The sequence below is a fragment of the Prenolepis imparis genome, unplaced genomic scaffold, assembly GCF_030444845.1.
Source record: "Prenolepis imparis isolate NDT839.2.m4 unplaced genomic scaffold, iyPreImpa1.0 SCAF_15, whole genome shotgun sequence".
NCBI classification, from domain to species: domain Eukaryota; kingdom Metazoa; phylum Arthropoda; class Insecta; order Hymenoptera; family Formicidae; genus Prenolepis; species Prenolepis imparis.
The window spans coordinates 6,313,502-6,334,886 of NW_028141173.1; the positions used below are offsets into that span (position 1 = coordinate 6,313,502).

At 37.1% G+C, this 21,385-nt stretch overlaps 2 protein-coding genes across 11 annotated transcripts in view; one reads left to right on the forward strand and one right to left on the reverse strand.

The window, feature by feature from the left end:
• Positions 1 to 460: 460 nt before the first annotated feature.
• On the reverse strand, positions 461 to 21,182 carry LOC145945960 (cytochrome P450 CYP12A2-like). 2 transcript variants are annotated; one of them, XM_083055271.1, is made up of 10 exons: positions 21,167 to 21,182; positions 13,757 to 14,092; positions 10,869 to 11,113; positions 9,207 to 9,450; positions 8,393 to 8,589; positions 7,879 to 8,080; positions 7,352 to 7,508; positions 5,593 to 5,841; positions 5,096 to 5,311; positions 461 to 1,820 (listed from the first exon to the last, which is right to left on the reverse strand). In XM_083055271.1, exons 3-10 carry the CDS (start codon positions 11,083 to 11,085, stop codon positions 1,713 to 1,715), a joined length of 1,590 nt encoding a protein of 529 aa, XP_082911397.1. In that variant the 5' UTR covers positions 11,086 to 11,113; positions 13,757 to 14,092; positions 21,167 to 21,182; the 3' UTR covers positions 461 to 1,712. The 2 variants fall into 2 exon arrangements, with proteins under 2 accessions (XP_082911397.1, XP_082911396.1); XM_083055270.1 differs by lacking the exon at positions 21,167 to 21,182 and having other exon boundaries at positions 13,757 to 14,224.
• The window catches only part of Gluclalpha (glycine receptor alpha 1), a 49,448-nt gene continuing 45,815 nt past the window's right edge, over positions 17,753 to 21,385 (forward strand). For 2 of the 9 annotated variants that reach the window (XM_083055278.1, XM_083055272.1), the window contains exon 1: positions 17,760 to 17,796. The gene's annotated coding sequence lies outside the window, so the exon portion shown is untranslated. Of the gene's footprint in view, positions 18,070 to 21,385 lie in introns of all 9 variants that reach the window. The other 7 variants (XM_083055275.1, XM_083055277.1, XM_083055282.1 and 4 more) reach the window with 6 other exon arrangements.

The following is a 21,385-nucleotide window of genomic DNA, read 5'->3' on the forward strand; positions in this document are numbered from 1 at the left end:
TTGTTTGTCTGCAAGTTTGTGAACTAAACTTAACATAATATTTAAATTTTGATCTAAAAAATTGTAAAGAATATAAAAATTAGTCTCCCATACTGAAACGGTAATTTAAGCTCTTTAGTAATATCGAGACTCTTTCTCTTTCTTCTTTTTCTTTTTGTATCAATGCACAATAAAAATAAGTAATCGATTTCTAGTATATAAATACTACGAAAGAGGTAGGAAACAACATCTCATAAATACTGAACATTTTCATTATACATTACATTTGCAACGCGTCTTACTTAATATGACATTAATTCTTAATAAAAATGGAAATGTCATGGGAGATGAATGTTGGCGTGTCCTTTCTTTCCGAAAGATCATCGCGTGCATTTAAAAAGAAATAATACCGAATGTATTTTTAACATCGTTGCATTCGAATTTCTCGGAGAGGAAATTGATTAATCCTTCGCAGAAATAATTATCTAGTACATATCCAATTTATTTTTATTTGTAATCATATGAGAGTTTTATTAACAAATTAATATTGAATTAAGCTAAATGGCGCATATGACGAAATTAGCGTTGTAACGTTAGAATCGCGCGCGCTTAAATAACGGCAATTTATTTTACGTCCCTTGGGTACGCAGCGACTATATTTTACGCAAATTACTTTCTTCAGAGTAACAAAGATTTCATTCCATTTATTAAAGTGACGTCACAAACAAATTAATATTTAACAAAATAAAACAGCATTTATTATTAATATTTTTTTCTTATTCTCATTTTAACATTACAATCATACGTATAAGATTGACAATATATACCAGGTGTCCCATTTTAAAGGACCCACTCAAATATCTCATTGTCAGAAACACTGCGTTAAATCGAAAAATGTTTCCTACAAAAGTTGTAGGGTTTCGAGGGGGAAATAACATAGTAATATTCATTTGACCTTGGGCGGCGTCTCCAAGGTTAACCTTAAGTGAAGGTTAACCTTAAGTGAAGGTGAGAATGAATTTTGAAGAAAATAAAAAAATGCTTCAGATAAAAGTTGTTTAAATTAATTAGTAGAAAAAGATGTTATAATAAAAAATATGGGTTTCCGTTTAAAAAATTTATTCTCACCTTCACTTGACCTTGGAGACGCCGCCCAAGGTCATATGAATATTACTATGTTATGTCCCCCTCGAAACCCTACAACTTTTGTAGGAAACATTTTTTTATTTAACGCAGTGTTTCTGAGATATTTGAGGGGCGCCTTTAAAATGAGACACCCGGTACATCCTTTCAAGACAATTTTAAATAAAATAAATATTAAAAAAATATACAGATATTAATATTTAGTAAAATAAACATCAACTAAAATCTAAAAAATTTATGACTTTCTCTCATATTTTTGTATTATTTAAACATAAACTCTTATTTGTTTTTTTACGAGTTCCCTAAAAAAGAGTAGCTTCTATATTAAATTCCTATTAAATCCTGAGAAATGTCGTGCCTTCTGTCGTCCTTGGGCGTAGATTAAAATTGTAAGAATCACACACTGTCGATCAGAAGGTATACGGTGTCTTCTTTACCTCGGTTGATTTTTTCGAATTTCGGATGCTCGCAAGCGTTTGTAGCGTTTTATATTTGCTGGCTTTATAATTTAAAAAAGAAACGCACAACGTCGCATAGAAGGACGACTGAGAAATACAAAGCGTGAGTCGATCGTAGGAGATTTTAGACATTCACAAATCGATGAGCTTGAATCGCATCGGCGACGCGAGCGTGTTTATATATCGGCTTTCGTACTTGAGCGGTCCGTGATGCCATTCGATCCGGAAATTTCGTATGACCTAGATAAAACAAACGCGCTTTTAGTACGCTTTCCTTTCGCTGTTTGCCGCGTGCGACGAAAACGATTGGGAGGGTAGTGCAGAGAACGTGTTTTCCGTTCTCGAGAACCATCTCGAGAATCTGCGATTTAATTGAAAAGGGTGATTCCGAAACTCGCTACGGGGGATTGGCTTTTAATTTCTGTGCTAAAACTCTTTGCGGAAAATCACACGTGTTCACTCGTATAAAACTAATATCTCAGTACTAATAAAATATTTGAGTGCGTATACATATATACAGGGTGTTTCTAAGTGCGAGAAACCTTAAGAGATGATTCTTTGTCGAAAATTAAGGCTCCTGGGTGCTCACCGCGGCCATATTGGATTGTGATGTCAGAGGCGAGAAAGCACACGCTGAAAATTCTTAGATGCCATTTTTTAATGAAAAGATATTTCGATTAAACAGCACTTCAGATGGCTTTAGCACACTCTTAAAAACCCCCCGAAAACTATCCTTTTCCCTTTATAATCAATCAACATCTGTAAAATGATCGAGATATCAGACTTTGACATGCGGAATGACTGCGCATGTGCAAAGACCAGACGGACTGGGCTTCATAATATTACATTTTACAGCTGTTGATTGATTATAAAGGGGAAAGGATAGTTTTCGGTGTTTTTTAAGTGTGCTAAAGCCATCTGAAGTGCTGTTTCATCGAAATATTTTTTTATTTCGAAATGGCATCTAAGAAATTTTAGCGTGTGTTTTCTCGCCTCTGACGTCACGATTTCGACATGGTCGGCAAGGAGCCAGGAGCCTTAAGGGGAGTTTTTATTTAATTAATACTTCTATGTACCTTTCTGAGGAGTTACACTTGTTCAAAGGAAAGATAAAAATTGGGTTTTTAGTTTTTTTTCCCCCAAATTTTGGACAAATTAAAAAAAATGAAATTTGATGGATATTTTCCATTAGTAAAAAGAATACTTGTTTTTAATCTTTTTGTATCGTTACAATGGGATGAAACTAACAACCCCTATTCAATTTTTTATTAGAACTTTTTAACGAATCAGAATGTGATCATCTAAAAATATGTGTTAGAAAGCTTGATTCTTTTAGAAACTTTTTTATTTCTTTAATTTTTTTCGTAAAATCTATAGTTTTCAAGAAAAAAATAAAAACCCAACTCCTCAGAGAGGGATATAGTATATGTTTATATGAAAAATTCTCCTTAATTTTCGACAAGGAATCATCTCCTAAAATTTTTCGCTTATTTAAAAACACCCTGTATATACACATACAGGTATTTACACGTACATTTATGTATTTGCACTTGAAATAAAAATTTAAAATACATTTAAAGGAAAAATTCAGAGATATTTCGCAATCAAATAATAAACGTGAAATAATAGTGAGTGAAAATACCTATTTGTGCAAAAATGTATGCATATTAACGTCAAACTGCCGTGTCGAGTTGTGAAATCATACTTTTTAATTCTTTACGAGGAGAATAACGGCGCCAACGGGAATCCGCGAGAATATTTAGCCTTACGGGAATTTATACTTGAGTGTGACATCGTTATTTCATTGCCATGCATAGTCACGCATAGTCCGATGCTCGAAGGGAATCTGCATATTATGCAAGCACATTGTCCGTTTCGGTTATTATCTTTGCATGCGATATACTTTTTCGCTGCGCGCGTGCGCGTTTAAACTTTTCAACTTATTAAACATCTACGCTTAACATGTGTGAATAAAACATGGTCGGAAGGAAGAGCGTAGTTTTCCGCGCAAGACGATTGGAAACGAACCGGCAAAAATCGGTTTTCCACGCTGCACCCATTTAAAGGATGTTTACATTTCTTCCGTCCGGCTGTGTATATGTGTATGAAAACATGCGAACAAGCGAAATGCAATAAGAATAACAAAATATTCGGTGCTCGCGCTAGCTTTCTCTCCGTTTCTCGACAAATCTCGAACAATACATCGAAAGAGAATCATGCCCTTAGTTTGGACAAAGGAATAAATGTATTGATTTAAATAAATAAAATAAAAAAAACACAAAAGGAGAAACAAATAGATTTGTTAGTAAGATGACGATTCACTCGTTAATTGATTGATAGTTATAAAATCTCGTCTCTCTCGACTGTCTTCGGATTTTTGTCGAGACGATTTAACTTTAACTTTAAGGCTCCTGGCTCCTCGCCGACCATGTCGGAATCGTGACGTCAGAGTCGAGAAAGCACATGCTAAAAATTCATGCGTGCCATTTTTAAATAAAAAGATATTTCAATAAAACAATACTACAAAATTCTTTGGCACACTTGTAAAATTGTCCGAAAAACTATCTTTTTTCCTTTATAATCAATCAACAACTGTAAAATGACCGTAATATGAAGTCCAAGCCGTCTGGTCTTTGCGCATGCGCAGTCATTCCACATGACAAAGTCCGAAGTTACAGGTCATTTTACGGTTGTTTATTAACTGTCAAGGGAAAAGCATAGTTTTCGGACAATTTTATAAGTATGCCAAAGAGATTTGTAGTGTTGTTTCATCGAAATATCTTTTTATTTAAGGCTCCTGACTCCTTGCCGATCATGTCGAAATCGTGACGTCAGAGGCGAGAAAACACACGCTAAAATTTCTTAGATGCCATTTCGAAATAAAAAAATATTTCGATGAAACAGCACTTCAGATGGCTTTAGTACACTCTTAAAAAACCCCGAAAACTATCCTTTCCCCTTTATAATCAATCAACAGCTGTAAAATGTAATATTATGAAGCCCAGTCCGTCTGATCTTTGCACATGCGCAGTCATTCCGCATGTCAAAGTCTGATATCTCGATCATTTTACAGATGTTGATTGATTATAAAGGAAAAAGGATAGTTTTCGGGGGTTTTTAAGAGTGTGCTAAAGCCATCTGAAGTGCTGTTTAATCGAAATATCTTTTCATTAAAAAATGGCATCTAAGAATTTTCAGCGTGTGCTTTCTCGCCTCTGACGTCACAATCCAATATGGCCGCGGTGAGCACCCAGGAGCCTTAAAAATGGCACGCAAGAATTTTAGCGTGCATTTTCTCGCCTCTGACGTCACAATCCAACATGGCCGCGGCGAGGATCCAGGAGCCTTAAGTGCGAAAATGTAGGTATAGTCGTAAAGATTTTATTATAGGACATTTTTGATCGGCGCCGTTATCCTCTCCGAATGAAACGACGCGAATAAAGTCGCCTTGTCTCATCGACTGAATTTCGGGAGCTTTCGACTCCCGTAAGTCGGCAGAATAAAAGTTTACGAACTGTCAAGAGCAACGTCTCGAGTTCCATCTCGGCGAATCGTCGGCCGGCGCATGTGCGAGGTCCAAATCCGAAGGGCATATAAGCAAAGGGATGCGCCTCCTTGGCTGATGGAAACTCCGTATTCTCTCGCATCCATCTCTCGGGAGTGTATTCTTGCGGTCGCGGAAACTGCGTAGGTTCCATCGTGATCAGCCAATGACAGGCGATGACGTTAATCTGATGACACAAGATGACGAAGAAGGGTTATTGAAAATTTACGTTATTGCTCACAAAATGTCCCGACAAGACTTTATATTCTTTCTACGCGATTTAAAGTTAGATTTCTCTTTGCGAGAAACGTTGAATTTTTTCATCCTGAAATGAGGAAATACGCCAACATAGATATTCACTGATATAAGAATATTAAATTCTGTATTAAAAAAAAATCTTAAATTCTGTATTAAAAAAAAAAAAAAAAAAAAAAAGAGGAAATGTGAGAGATAAAATGTGGCACGCACTCCTGCCGGTATCTTGTATCCTCCAATGCAAACGTCCGTTTGCATAGTTCTGAGATTGCCGATAGAGATCGGAAACAGTCGAAGAGATTCCTTGATGCAGGCCTTGGCGTATCTTAACTGTTTTAGAATGTCGTACGTAATAGGCGACGTTTTGTACGGTAATACAGACATTATTTCTTCTCGCAGCTTTTCCTGCTTCTCCGGATTATTCGCGATGTAATACAGAAGGTTGCCGGCTATGGTACCGGTCTGTAACAGATCATTAGTTCCGTATAATCCGCGATTATGTAAGCAGCGTATCGTATTATCTCCGCGAAGTTAGTATTTCAATTTTAGAATGTCATTTTTACGCGGACAAAATTTTCGAGTTTTTTTTTAAATTTTAACAAAAAGCTACAGCAATTATAAAAATAAATGGATATCTGAAGATATAGAATATTTACTTGTTCGTTATATACGAGGCGTGTCTCACTCATCAAAAATTTGTATTGCAAATTACCGAGAATTCTAAGTAATTCCATGTAATGCGCCATATAATTCTAAATAATGCGACGGAATGCGTGTAATTATGTTAATTCTTTTTTATTCAATAAAATACAATATTTAAATATTATAGTACTGTTTAATTTGGTATAAAAAAAATGTAATTAGAATTATTATAAAAAGAATAAATGTTAAGAAAAATAAATTTGTGAGATATTATTGTAAATCATATAGTACCAATGTATTATGCAAAAAATTTTAAATTAATATTTTTTAAAAATTAATATTGCAAATATTTAGTTGGAACACCTAAATTAAAATATTATATTATAATAAATAAGATACGTGTTCCCAATTATAAGTATTAAAAAATGTCTTGTTTTAAACTTCATGATTAAAGAATTCAGAAATTTTCAAAAATCAACTTAAAAAACCATTTTTTAATAAACGTTTCTTTTATATAAATTTGAACACACAAAATACAAATAAAATTAGATTAGATCTGAACGAATTAAATATCAAATATTAATGATTTCATAAATTATAATGTTTAGTAAAATATATATTAAAAAAAAACATTATTTTTACTTTTTAAGACGTTTCAATCTTGTCTGGGTTATTATTGTTTTATGCTTGTAAATCAATGCGAAGTAATGCGTAATTCCAGAAAAAATGTACATGTATTGCGACAGTGAGACACCCCTCGGTTATACCGGGTGTCCCATTTTAAAGGACCCACTCAAATATCTCAGAAACACTGCGTTAAATAAAAAAATGTTTCCTACAAAAGTTGTAGGGTTTCGAGGGGGACATAACATAGTAATATTCATATGACCTTGGGCGGCGTCTCCAAGGTCAAATGAAGATGAGAATGAATTTTTTAAATGGAAACCCATATTTTTTATTATAACATCTTTTTCTACTAATTAATTTGAACAACTTTTATCTGAAGCATTTTTTGATTTTCTTCAAAATTCATTCTCACCTTCACTTAAGGTTAACCTTCACTAACCTTGGAGACGCCGCCCAAGGTCAAATGAATATTACTATGTTATTTCCCCCTCGAAACCCTACAACTTTTGTAGGAAACATTTTTCGATTTAACGCAGTGTTTCTGACAATGAGATATTTGAGTGGGTCCTTTAAAATGGGACACCTGGTATATATAAAAAATTGGTAAAGATTTGTTTTATTTTAGTCAGGATTTTACACGAAGAATTGTTAAAATTATTTCGATCGCCGACAAACGTCAGAGTTATTAGAATCTCATGCTTACGGTATCAATACCAGCTGTCAACATATCGAGTGCCATAACGCGAGCCATTTGTTTATCAAGACACAGGAGTTTTTGCAATATACTACGGTTATTCATATCGTTATCCATCGTTTCGCCAAGTTTCATCCTCGCCTCATCGACATGTTTAATGGCAATTCTGAAAGAGATTGTCAACGATAATGATTGAATTCTATTATATAATACGATGTCTGTGTTAAACTTGTCATTATTAATGCGCGGAAAGGATTATATATACGCGAGCACAAAGCGCGCTACTCTAATATAACAGCGATGTGACACAGAACCATTAATTGTCATTCTGCAAAAAGTAATTACGGATGACACACGATTCATTATTGATAACGAGCTATATTACGTATAGCTGCGCGACACGAAAATGCCGGAGAAATATATCGGGGATTACGGTAATGACGATGAAAAGTTCCTAGTATTCGCAGGAGTTTGCGAGTAATACGCTGACGTGGTACATATAGTATAGTATAACGAGTATAAGTTTCAATATTTACCCATTAAACGTATCTAGCACACGGAAGAACTTCTTCAGATTACGCGTATTGTACAGCCTCCACATAGACGGCAGAACATCCAGCCGGTACATAAGATCGAATATTTTATGCACGCAATTAATCATTATTTGCGGTTCCGAGTCCGCGGCGAGATTAGACTTTAAGCACCCTAGTCGGCAATCCAGCGCGATCGAACATATTGCTGTTAATTACACAACGACAGATTATATTATCGTCGGATGATTGACGGAGTCCGATATTATACAACAGAGAGAGAGAGAGAGAGAGAAGCGCATTTTCAACTTTCAGCTACGCCTCTCGTCTCGTATCGTTGTTTGCAAATACATCGCGATCCACTCGTATATTTACAGAGCCGCAAAGTGAATTGCGAGTGCGAGCTACTTTATCAATTCTATTGTTATATACAAGCGAGTTTTATATTTCATAACCCGCGACACTCCATCTCCATATTTTCGATGAACGAGAAAACAAAGTAGTATCTATTCATCCTTACACTCTAAGGCCCACTTGTACAGTTCGTTTTTAAAATCGCCCGGCAACTCCAGAGTCCCGGGATCCCGCAGCGTTCGCATCTTCTCCACGAATTCGACGGCTATCTCGCTGATTTGCGCGATGTGTGGAATGATGGCTCGCGGTTGCATCATGTGCGGATTGACTTTGGTGCGAAAGTCGTGCCACGATTTGCCCTGGCTAGAAAATACAACAGAGGAGAGAGAGAGAGAGAGAGAGCGCTCTTTTTTAGCCAGGGAGAGGTGACATCGTACGCAATTTATCGTACGCGGGCCTATGCGTTTGATCTCCGTGGTTCTCTGTATACTTGGTGAACTATCGACCGTACAGGAGATAGGCAAGAGGGACCAGCGAGCGAGAGAGGGAGAAAGAGAGGGAGGGTGTGTTAGCGGCCGACGGGGACAAGGGTTGCTTCGTCAGCTCGTGTCCTCGTATTTTGACGAATTTTCGAGATATCGATTCGTGTTCTAATCGAACAGCTAATGGAGCATTATTAATTTAACATTTCAACGGGACGTAGCTTACCGGCAACCATCCGTAAATAAGCATGTAACATGTATTAAATAAGTTGTAAGTTGTAATATATATTAAAAGTGTCTTATGGAAATTGAGAGGATCGCTTCACAAAATTACTTACGCTTTGCGTTCTTATATTTTGTGTGATAACAGAGTGTGAAAATAAAAATATGCGGATGGGTGAATAAATATGATCTCTCGTAAAGAAGGATTAGTATGTAATGGAAATTCTTTTTCCCAAGAAACGCTCTTTTCTCCTATTTTATTTTTCTCTTTCTTACCTTGTTCCTAGACCGTATTGTCCGTCGTAGATGTTTCTTCTATTCTCGCGATAGTGATGCATACTTTCCATGCTAATCCGCATCGGCCACATGCCTTCCACCCGATACATCTTTTCGCATAACTCCGGTGAGAATAATAAGATATTCATTGGACGACCTATTATACCGTCCAGTTTGACGATGTCGCCGTATTGGTCACGCAGCATCCGAAACTGCGTTTTTAAATTGTATGTACCGTATTCACCTGTATTGTTTTTTATTCGGATTAATAGAGCGAGGAAATGTACATACAGAGTGTCTGGTAATTAACTGACCAACGCTTAAGGGTGGATTCCTGGAATCATTTGGAGACGATTTTTCCTCAGCGAAAATGTCGAGAGAAAGGCCATCATTTTTTGCACGTTCCCAATTTTTGCCATCGTGTATCTTTGTAACTAAGCCTTAAGTGAAAATTCTATTAAAGTAAACTATACTTGTGTGAAATTAATTGAAGAATGTGATTTTTGTTACTATTTTATTTCCACAAGGCTTATAGTTGCAAAAAACCCTTTATTTTCAATTGCTTATAACTCGAAAATTATTGGTGTCTCGACATTTTCGCTGAGGAAAAATCGTCTTCAAATGATCCCAGGAATCTACTCTTAAGCGTTGGTCAGTTAATTACCAGAATGATTTATTTTAATTTCTTAACAGACAAAGATTTGGAAATTACAGGGTTTTAGAAAAAAGTATATATAAGGCAAAAATTTTGTAGAGTTTCGAGGGGAACATAATATCATGTTCTAAAATTGTCCTTGAGTGACGTTTTTCAAGGTCATTAAAAGATCAATCTAGGTTTTTTTTTAATGAAAGGACCCTATTTTTTTTACATGAATTGATTCCTTGCAATATTTAGCATAAAAAGTTATAAGGATAGGATGGTCAAGAATAGTTTACGAGATATTTTATATTTTAATTTGACATAATTTTACAGAAATTATATGAAATATAAAATATTCATTTTTTGTCGATCTTATCTCAATACTTTTATGCACAGAATAATGAGAGGAATCAATCAATATATTAAAGAAAATACATAATTTTTTATAAGAAAAGATGTAATTTGCAATTAGAAGCTATATATTTTTTCTTACAAACAACTGTGTTTTCTTTACACCGATTGATTTTTCTCATTATTTGATAAAAGTGTTGAGGTAGATTATCGGAAAATGAGTATTTTATATTTATGTAAGATTACGTCAAATTACGTCAAATTAAATATCTCGTAAATTATTCACTTTTGTGACCATCCTATACCCTTATAACTTTTTATGCAGAATATTGTGAGGAATCGATTTATATATAAAAAAATAAGGTGGTTTCATTTAAAAAAACTAAATTGATCTTTTAATGATCTTTGAAAAACGCTACTCAAAAGCAATTTTAGATCACGATATATTATCACGATCATCTTTTGCCTGATTTTGATGTAGAATAACGTTTTTAGGATTAAATAAGTCCCTCATTCTTTAATATTATTTTATATAGATGTTATTTTATGTTTTATCCGATTTTCGTTTAAAATTTCGTACTTTAATCCAAGCCGGAAAGAACGACTACTCGGGGTGAGGGAGATGAAAAAAAGTTCTCGAGCTTATATCGGTGAGATGAGAGATCTCTTACCTATGTACGGTATGAATCTGAACCAATTGCCAAGCAGGGGCAACGCTTTCGGGCCGGGAATATCCTTGGTCGGCCTCGCGTCCTGCAGCTCATTGTTCGAGTTCTTTATTTCGCTATGTTCGACGGAACAAGCCGCGGTCGAGCTTACGCGACGTTGTACTCTCGATAGCAAACACGAGCCATTAATCTCGCGAGTGAGACACTTAGCAAGCCTCATGCTTTATCAGGATCTTGATCTTGTTGTTCTGAAATATATCCGTAAATATTTGTCACACACCGCACAGATGCTGCTGAATGATGGCAATATATTGTTGATTTAACGCGTTTAATAAATATATACATAAATATATTCGGTCATGTTTTGGTATGGTTATTTACAGCAACGGACATACGAAACTATGTCGCTCGGTAAATATACGACTCGAAATATTAGTTTAGACTAATGGAAAAATATCGGGAACCACGCGTGAAATTTATAAGACACATACACATACATATATACGAATAACGTTGTCGCACATGCGCGCAATGTCGAACTTTTCCTAATATATACGTCCTAGTTGTGAAAAATGAAAGACCAACATTGAAATTTTAATCTCGAGTAAAAGATTAAAATACGGTGGTGGAAAGTCTTTCCACTCGGGAGTGTATATTCCTCGGCGATAGAAATGTTAATTCGTTGACTGGTGCACGCAGAAATTCCCAACAAGTGCATTACAACTATGACATAGCGTACAACGTTAATTATTTCCATTTTAATCGATTTGAAATGCTGTGAATTAACAGGGCGAAGCTTATTTATTTAAGAGGATTTTATAGAAGTTCTAGCAAATATAGGAAAATGTCATACTCTGTTAATATTGTGAAATAGTTTTATTTAAAAAAAAAATAGATGGAAATATTTCTTTATTAAAAATATATATTTTTATAATAATAAGACCAAGATAAAAAATTGCGAAAAATAATGAAACAGAATTGTAGTGCCGTTATAAATAATCGTGTGGCCAAGATTTAGCCTCGATAAATTATTTGAAATAAAAAATAGATATTTTTTTATTTTTGCACTTGTCATGTATGATTCACAGGGGGAATTTTTAGCAAATTTATTTTTTCCAAAATTACAACACATTTAAACTTGGAAATTATTTTATTAAATATTTCATATTTTTATAATTTAAAGAAAGAAAATAGAAATTTGAAAAGAAACTTGAATCGCGAAAACGACAAATGCGCATATTTTTTATTTTAAATATATATTTTTAACAAAAAGCGACATTTCTTTAAATTTAAAAAGTATCCTTTTCAATTCGCCAGGACTCTTATAACTCTTAAGGTTTTACACGCTCTTACTAGGTTTTTCAGAGAGCTCTTTATCTCACTTAGTCGAATGTTTATGTACAGTTTTCGCAATCAAAAGCTTAAAGATGGACGAGTCGCCGCGTAATATTTACAAGTGGCCCAAGTCTTGGGCCAACATTCAATTCGGACGTTGTATAGGCTGTAAAGCATGATAGGGGGATTTTCCGGGAGATATCGAGTTATGGTCCCAGGGAGACCCCGGGGCGGCTGTGCAGCTGGACCGAAACGCGCGCGCGAGTGTCTCTATATCGACACGCGTCAGCCCACGTTATAGCACGACGATGACGACGATGACGACGACGAGCCCCGAACGTCCCCCGTTTTTCACCTTCCCCCGGCAACGAGCGAGCGTTTCGATCCGACATTTCCCGCCTTAGCTTAACCCTCAGACGTCGGAAATACTTTCAATCCGGAGAGTAACGAAAATAGGTCATATTTCACCCCGTGGCCGCTCTTCGTGGCACGACAGGTTTGTTATTACAAGTTCCAAATGCAGGAAACGCCTGATGAGGCAACTTTTGCCCTAACTTTTACCCTACCGTGCAAGTTTTTTTTCTTATTTCTTTTTTTTTTTTTCATCGGAGAAAAATGACGCAGCCTTTTAATGAGTCGAACTAGTCTGCATCTAGACCGAATATTTTTTAAGCCCAAAGAGAGAAACAGGCTTCGTATGTCAAAACAATAATAATCACAAATAAATCGGCTATTAGGAGCCAACCCACGAGTGAAAAAAGTTGTTGTGTCGACTTGGTAAAATATGATATTGGCTCCTGAGAGCCGACTTATTAGTGATTATTATTATTTTTTAAATATTATTACATATTTCGATTATATAATTATATTACGCAGAGAGCACACAATCTTGTGAAAATTTATGAAAATACTGATTAATTTGATCTAATGAGCTCTACAGGTTCGATCAAATCTCTATTATCTAGTAACTGGACAAATATTTGGACAAATATATATTTGTAGAATGTAGTGACAGATAATATTAGCGAATGCTAATTAATGAGCTATTTATTTATTACTGCGATACTGTTGAATTAGAAAAAAAAAAGAAAATAAATATAAAAAATATATAGTATAAATAGAATAAACAAAGAATAAGGAAATATGATGACTCTCTCGATATGATTCAATAAAATCATATGCTGACGTGCGCGAAATATATTGCGTCACACTGCGGATAGAATTAATCTTACATTCCACTTATCATATCTTATCGAAGAAAAAAAAGAACCGTACTTTCTTCAAGATATGTGTCGCGCTGCGACGCATATTAACTATGCGAAACTATCGTTACGCGCGTATTTAAAAAAATACGATATAAAAGAATAAAGGGACGATAAAGTGGCAAAGTGCACCGTAAAAAGGAAACGAAATTCTCCGCATTGAAACGTCCAAACTAATTATCGTGCGTATATATCGCGATATTCGATACATAATGTCGGGAATTGAGGGCGCACACGCAGTATATTACGTATTCGCGTAACGTTCTGCGTCAAATTGGAACAAAGCGTACTTACAATCGAGCTCGATCAAACAATCTCGTGCGACAGCGTGCCTTTGAATCCGCGTATCTTTCTTCTGTAGAGATCCGACGACCTTCCCGCCGACACCTTGTGCTTCCTTCCGATTCTCTTCCCCCCTTCGTTCACCAAACTAAAACTGTCTTATTTGCTTGGTTTTATTTTTCCCTCTCGTTTATAGCACAAACGAGAATATATTAATATATTTATAATCAAATGCACGCAGATGTCGAGAGCACACGTCCGTTGAAGTCTTCTGTTATCGCGAAAGAATCGACTGGTGGAACTGAAGCTGTTTCGACGCGATACACTTGATCGAGTACCTAAGGTCGTCTGGAAAAATTTCGCGAGTATCCGGCTGACTGTGACTGACTTTATCAGACTGAATAACGAGTGACTTAATAAAGTTACGACGTGTTCACTCGGTGGAATTATATCGCGGAATCGAGTGCCCCACTTAAAAGGAAGGTCACACAAAATCTCGAGTTTTGTTTATTCGACACAATGAATAATAATTATTTAGTACGATCGACTTCTGGGGTCTGATTCTCTAACTCACTCGTAACTTTGCGTATACGCAACTTACGATGAGTGGTTGAAATGCGCATGTGTTTATCCACAAATCATCGATACGTAATTCTTTAAGATAATATGCGGTTGTCTGTATTTAGATAAATATGTTCGTTTGCATACAATATATCAGGGTTTGAAAAAACCCGGGTTTTTTTTTAAAAAGCCCAGCCCAGTGGGTTTTTTTTTTAAAACCGGGTTTTTTGGGGTTTATTGGGTTTTTTGGGGGTTTTATTGAGTTTTTTGGGATTTTGTTGGGTTTTTAAATTTTAATTTAATTTTTTATAATTCGCTAATGATTAAGAAAATTGGCTATTTAATTGGCACAATTCCTTATTATGAATTAATTTTTTTTATTTATTAATGTAATAGACCTTCTATTACATTAATAAATAAGAAAAATTAAATAAAAATTAATTAATATTAAATACTTCATTTATAATATTATTAAATTTTTAGCATTTTTGGATGGGTTTTATAAATGGGTTTTTAAGTAAGTTTTTTAAAGTGGGTTTAACCCAATAAAACCCGGTGGGTTTTATTGAGTTAAACCCACTTTAAAAAAAACCCACTTTAATGCAGACAGGTAAAAAATTCAGTGTTGCCATATATTGCAGGGTTTGACTAAGTGGGCCCAACCCAATAAAACCCGGTGGGTTTTATTTGGGTTGGGCCCACTTAGTCAAACCCTGCAATATATGGCAACACTGAATTTTTTACCTGTCTGCATTAAAAACACGAGTATTTTTCAACAAACGTGCTTTATTTTTCAAGCGTATATTTTTGTGTCACTTTGGAAAGAGCAAGAAACAAAAATGGATGCAAGAAAATGCTAAATCTCTTATTAAATTACGCACTAATTTTGTTAAACGAAACAATTTTACAAATTTTTTTTCGCTTATATACCGAATGCGTCAGCTGCTACATGTCTTGTACGATTTCTCCGCACGACGGCATGTGCAACCACAATATTATTAATAATATTTATTTTTATTTATAGAATTGTTTGTTTTACACCATTTTACACTGAATAGGCAGCATTGCGTACGAAAATTTGCATATACGTTTAAATGCGTGTACTTATGTGAGGTTCGAGAATAGGTTCTCAAATATAAAAGCTCGTAACTCTGACAATGAGTTTGCACATACGTTTCTTTTACGAGTGAGTTTAGAGAATCGGGTCCCTGCTCTTTACTTCCACGAGTCTCGGTGCTTTCGTAAGAGAGAAGAAGAAAGAGAGAGCCGTTTTATTTTTATCTTAGAAGCCTTCTAAGGATATGAAAAGTATAATAAAATAACACGGAAAGGAGTCAGGTTAAAAGTGTCACGGCTTTAAATATAGCTGTGAATTTAGACAAAGCAGAAGGTTGTTCAGACACAATCTGTCATACAATCATCCTGACCGAAATCTTAACTGAAAAGGAAAAAAAAAAAAAAAAAGACGATAACAAAGATGTTTGTTTCCCTGTAAAGGATTGTGATTAAACTTAAATTTAGGTTGATCTAAGAATTGTAGGAATTAATAGCTGCGACGGGAATGAAGGTTCTTCGATAATATCGAGACGCAGAATTTTTTTCTTTTAATTCTCCTTTTTTCGTATCAGCGTACACGAAAAGAATAACTGATTGATTTCTTGCACATGGGTTTCAGAAAAGCACAAGAAGCAAGTTATAAATAGTCGGAACTATTTTCATCATATATATATAATACATTATAACATATTACTCTATTTTTATTATACATATTATATTTGTGACATGACAGGTGTCCTGATATAACGATATTGTAATTCTCGGGAGAAATATCGCGAGAGAGATAAGAGTTGACATTTCTTTTCCGAAACATTATCGAGCGCATTTAAAGATACGTATATATATATATATATACATGTTTCAGAAAAGATAGAGATTATGAATATTCTCATTACACCCACATAAATTATACATTTGTGACATGTGACACGTGTTTCAATATTAATGATATTAATGATATTAATGATATTAATTCTCAAGCATGATGGAAATATCGCGAGATAAGAGACGACGTTTCCTTCTCCCCCCGAAACGTTATCGCGTGCATTTAGAGGGAACGGCGCATTGGACATTTAATCTCGGCCGTAAGCTCGTAATTCGCAGTTAGCACGCGACGTGGAATAAAATAACTCCTGACACTTTCATAATGTAGATGCCACGATACAAGTTCTCGTCGAGAAAAGAATAATCTAGACGCCGCGACGTAAATTTTTCGTTAAAAACATGTCTGTAGCTGAAATTCGATCAAGAATCGCGTGGCGGAAAATCTAGGACGTCACATTTATTCTCTCCCGTATAATCCCCGTTTCTTGTATATATCAAACACGTGGCAGGTATATACACGCATTCATACATCAGAATCCCATTGACAGAAGGAAGGAAAGATGAAAAAATACCCCCGAGACATTATTTATTTTTACCTTTCTTTGCAACATTCATTTATTATTCTCCTTTTATTCTGTTATATATTTATTATTTGTTACGTATCAATCTATTTCTTCATCTCACCACGATATTTATGTAATTGACGCGACATTTAAAAAGCGCGTTACATCTCGTTACGTCGAAAAGGAACAGTCCTAAGTAAGAGCCGCCGCGCTACGTTCGCACTCATTATAGGCGTGAATTCGGTCATTAAGCTTCTCATTACGGATCTTCACGCCTCTGGTTAGCTCGAGCGTGAAGACCGAGGGCGAAAACGAACGTTCTATGTATATGTAATACACACATATATATATCGATGGTTGGAAGCTGGTTTAGTTTTAGCGACGTAACCGGTAACAATAGTATCGGGAAACTATATCGATGCCTTAATGACGATACCGAATGAATTTTTCTCGTACCCTTGATACTTATGTTAGACACCTCGAGAGCAATGACAAAACAGAGCTCGAATTTTTATCGGAAAAAAATGCAATCTCTCCGGGATAAAAATTATGAAATACTCGGTACAGATTTATTTACGTTGATTCCCATCAAGGAATTATAAATAAATAAAATCTGCAATCTGCGGTAAATAAAATCTGCAATTATCATCGGGGAAAAGTATGATTCATAAAATTGAGATGGAGCGACACCAGCGAAATCGGTAGCGCGCGAGCAAAGGGATGCTGGATGCTGGAGCAGAGAGGAATCGGCGGCGCGGACGTCGTCGTCGTCGGCAGCGGTGGTGGCGGCCGCAGCAGCGCAGGAAAGGCTCGCGATGAGAGAGAGGCGAAAGATGTATAGAAAATCTGGTGGTGGGCTATCTCTCTCTGGGCGTCGCGGGGGAATGACGTCACGTCGTTGCTAAAGCGACGCGGCAACGCGAGGCGTCTGCGTGGGTCGGTGGGTGTCTGGGGGTCCGGGATCAATAGCGCGCCAGCAACCAGGTAGTAGGTATGGGTGCATGTAGCTTTCTCCACGGTGGCAGTCCAGGAGACGAACCTCGCGAGGTAGGACACTTTACGAGTCGAGCGAGAGAGAGAGTTAAAGGGAGAGGAAAGATAGATTAGGTAGATAGATAGAGAAAGAGAGAAATAGAAGAGAGAGAGAGAGAGAGAGAGAGAGAGAGAGAGAGAGAGAGAGAGAGAGAGAGAGAGAGAGAGAGAGAGAGAGAGAGAGAGTTCGGCGGCCTGTCAGTGTCGGTGCCGGAGAAGAGCGACGCTATGCCAATAAACGAGCGTAGCAGCGGGGTGTCCAGCGTCTAGGACTGTCAGCCTCTCCAGGTAAGAAGGGTCCAGCGGCAACCTCCTCCGTTTTCATATCGCGATCTCCCGGCTGCATGTGCCGAGAGCGCGCGCGAATCCTCCTCCGAATCTCGTTCCGAATCTCGTCTCCGCAAATCCCCGCGGCGCGATTGACGTCTGCTCGGGAATCGTGACAGGGAATTCCCGGGACTCTCGCTCTCTCTCGCTCTCTCTCCATTAAGAGAGAGAGAGAGAGAGAGAGGAGAGAGAGTGAGTGCAGACCGAATTGGACAGCGTGCGGCCAATCTGTGTAAGTCGATTGAGGCGGCGTGTGTAAGATCTTAAGGTAGGAGCATCGAGCGGAAGAAGGCGAACGACTGTGAGAGGACTAGCGAGAAAGAGAGCGAGAGAGAGGTATACAAGTGGGAGAAGCTGGCATAGATTGGCAGATAGATTGGATAAGTACGTACGCACGCACGCAGCTAGCTAGGCGGATGACAGCGCGGGATGGACGGGTGGTAGAGGTTGATAGATGGACCGATGGGCGGATCGACGGCAACGCCGAAACGGACGGGACGGACAGATAAATATGGGCAATTGGCAGAACGGAAAGACGGATTTCGCAGATACGATAACGTAACGGAATGCGGATGAATGGATGGATGGATGCTGGGTCAATCGCTCGACACTGTTGAAGATTGCGCGGTCGGAAAAATGTACTTCTTCTTATCAAGATCCGCGCGAAGTTTCGTGTTGTAAACTGACAGAAATCGTCGAGATACTAAATCATCGCTTTATCTATCCACAAAAAAAATAAAATAATAAACATTTCAATTTTAAAACAATATTCAGATATAAATATTTGTACATTCGTAAAGATAAATTAATAAGAAAGGAGCGAAGAAAGAAGAGAGATCGAGAGGTGGCTTACATTCGCGAGAGTAATTCCGGAGAGGGAACCGGTTATGAATATTAAGTTTTAAAGCGCGCGCGCTCTATGCTAATTTTATTTTTCCGTCGGATTTCGCTTAACGATAAGCATGACGCATATTTCGCCATTAAAGTTGCATCAAGATTGATAAATTGCTGGGACGCGTCAAATATACGATGCCCATTAAACTATGGCGCGCGGATGCATTTTCGAGCGCTTTATTTACCCTCCATCAAATGGCTTTTATCAATCAGTGACTGATCATGGTGAGATGATCGGTCGTTTCGCCTGATAAACTAATTCGTCGCGGGTGAAATGCACGTTATTACTGTATAATGACGATAACAGAGATACACACATATATATATGGCAAACTAACTCGGGGCATGTGTCGTAAATCGCTTGCCTGCCTCCTCGCGGTAACCTAGCCGCACGCTCTTCTTCTTTGTCACCATTTGTCAGCACCGTACCTAAATTATGAGTTATGGTGTCCGCGTGGTCTATTCACGTAGCTCAAGTATGAAGAAAGGGTTTATTAAACTCTCGGAAAGAAGGAGAGAGAGGAATCGATATTCTTTCAATACACTTGCGATAAATTTCACTCAATTTTGCGCGAAACGTTTAGAAAAGATTTCTCGGAAAATTATACCCAAGATTTATATCTATACGCGTTGGAAAATTTATCGCGACTCTCTTCTTCCGCTCATTATATTGACGCTCTTAGAGATGACTTCAAACATTTTATTTCCCCCGTTCTCTCGGACGATTATTAAATTAATTCGCTTTATATCGCGAGATTGTAAATTAAGTATTATACAGGGTGTGACTGAAAAAAACATATATAGAACACACCATCAGATTCTGTGACCAATTTGGAGACGATTTTTCCTCAGCGAAAATGTCGAAGAAGGTCATCGTTTTTTGCATGTTCCTAATTTTTGCCATCTGGTATCTAAGCCTTAAATGAAAATTCTATTAAAGTAAGTCTATCTGAAATTAACTGAAGAATGTAGTTAATATTTTAACTCTACAAAGTTTAGTTTATGAAAAGCTCTTGTTTTTCAATCATTGATAACTTGAAAATTATCGGTGCCTCGACATTTTCACCGAGGAAAAATCGTCTCCAAATTGGCCCGAGAATTTGATGGTACGCTCCGCATATGTTTGTTCAGTTACAGCTTTGTATAGATTATCAATAAGGTGACGAGAGAGGCTGCGCTTGTTATCTCCGTCCACTGGCAAAATGCTAATTCGCTAATGATAGGGTATTAGGCGACAAGAGCGTAATTCACGAAGCAAGATGTTTTGCGGCGACAAGGTTGTTCCCAAGGATGGCCTGCCCTCCTCGGCGTCTCTCGCACAAACGACTTTGAAATTACTAATTGAAAAGGACTCTTATTATGTACTCGCCTAGCTCACTTAGAACTTGCCGTTCGCGTACGGATCTCGTTAGGCGCAATCGCACTCAATCATTGTCCCTCATCCGGTCGAGGACAAAGTACCGGACAGTCCGTCAAAATCATTTGCGCGTCGACGTGCCGTACTTTGTCGCGCATCGTCGATTACCGGGCCTCAAATGGCAAATAACAGGTAATATTCCACCCGCGGAATATTCCGCGGCGAGAATCGCGAAAGAGCGAAGATGAATACACACGCGGAAGGTTTATACGACGATTTTTCCTCAGCGAAAATGTCGAGGCACCAATAATTTTCGAGTTATTAATAATTGAAAAAGAAGAATTTCTCACACACTAAACTTTGTAGAATTAAAATATTAACAAAACTATATTTTTCAGTCAATGCCAGATAGAATTTAATATAGAATTTTAATTTAAGGCTTACAATTGATTACAAAGATGGTAAAAGTTGGGAACATTGGGAAAATGATGATCTCCTTCGTCATTTTCGTTGAGGAAAAATCCTTTCCAAATTGGCCACTAAATCTAATGTATATAAAACGATCAAATATTTGCACCCAGAACTCTAGACTTAAAGACGTTAGATTCTCTCGATTTCTGGGACAATCGCACGGTCGAAAATATCTCAATCGAGGTCAGTCTTTATTTAGGTATAATAGGGTTTGTTCTTTATCGCTCCACCGATCAACTAATGCACACTGGTGCAATAAGTTAAACTGAGACAAATATATTTTGTTTCGCTCTAACTTCCTGCACTAGTTCACCAGTGCGGCAATAAAGAACGAACCCTTTGTTTCCAAGATCGAAAATATCACATATGCTCGAGAACTCGGCGACAATATTGCAAAGAGGAAAGAGGGGAAAGGGAAGCGAACTGGCCGCGGGCCGCGTTCAAACAGCCGCGATTAGCTCTCTCGAGTACCCGAAAATCTGCGAGTATCTCGGAGGTCAGGTCGGTACTCGAAACTTTCGGGTTAGCCGACCGACGCGTCGTCGCGCTCTTAAA

Excerpts from the sequence above, each read along its gene's own strand:
- LOC145945960 (XM_083055271.1), bottom strand. The coding sequence starts at position 11,085 with ATGAGGCTTGCTAAGTGTCTCACTCGCGAGATTAATGGCTCGTGTTTG. Across the intron at positions 9,451-10,868 it reads CAGATTCATACCGTACATAG|GTGAATACGGTACATACAAT; the intron begins GTAAGAGATCTC and ends AAAACAATACAG. Across the intron at positions 7,509-7,878 it reads GTGCTAGATACGTTTAATGG|AATTGCCATTAAACATGTCG; the intron begins GTAAATATTGAA and ends AATCTCTTTCAG.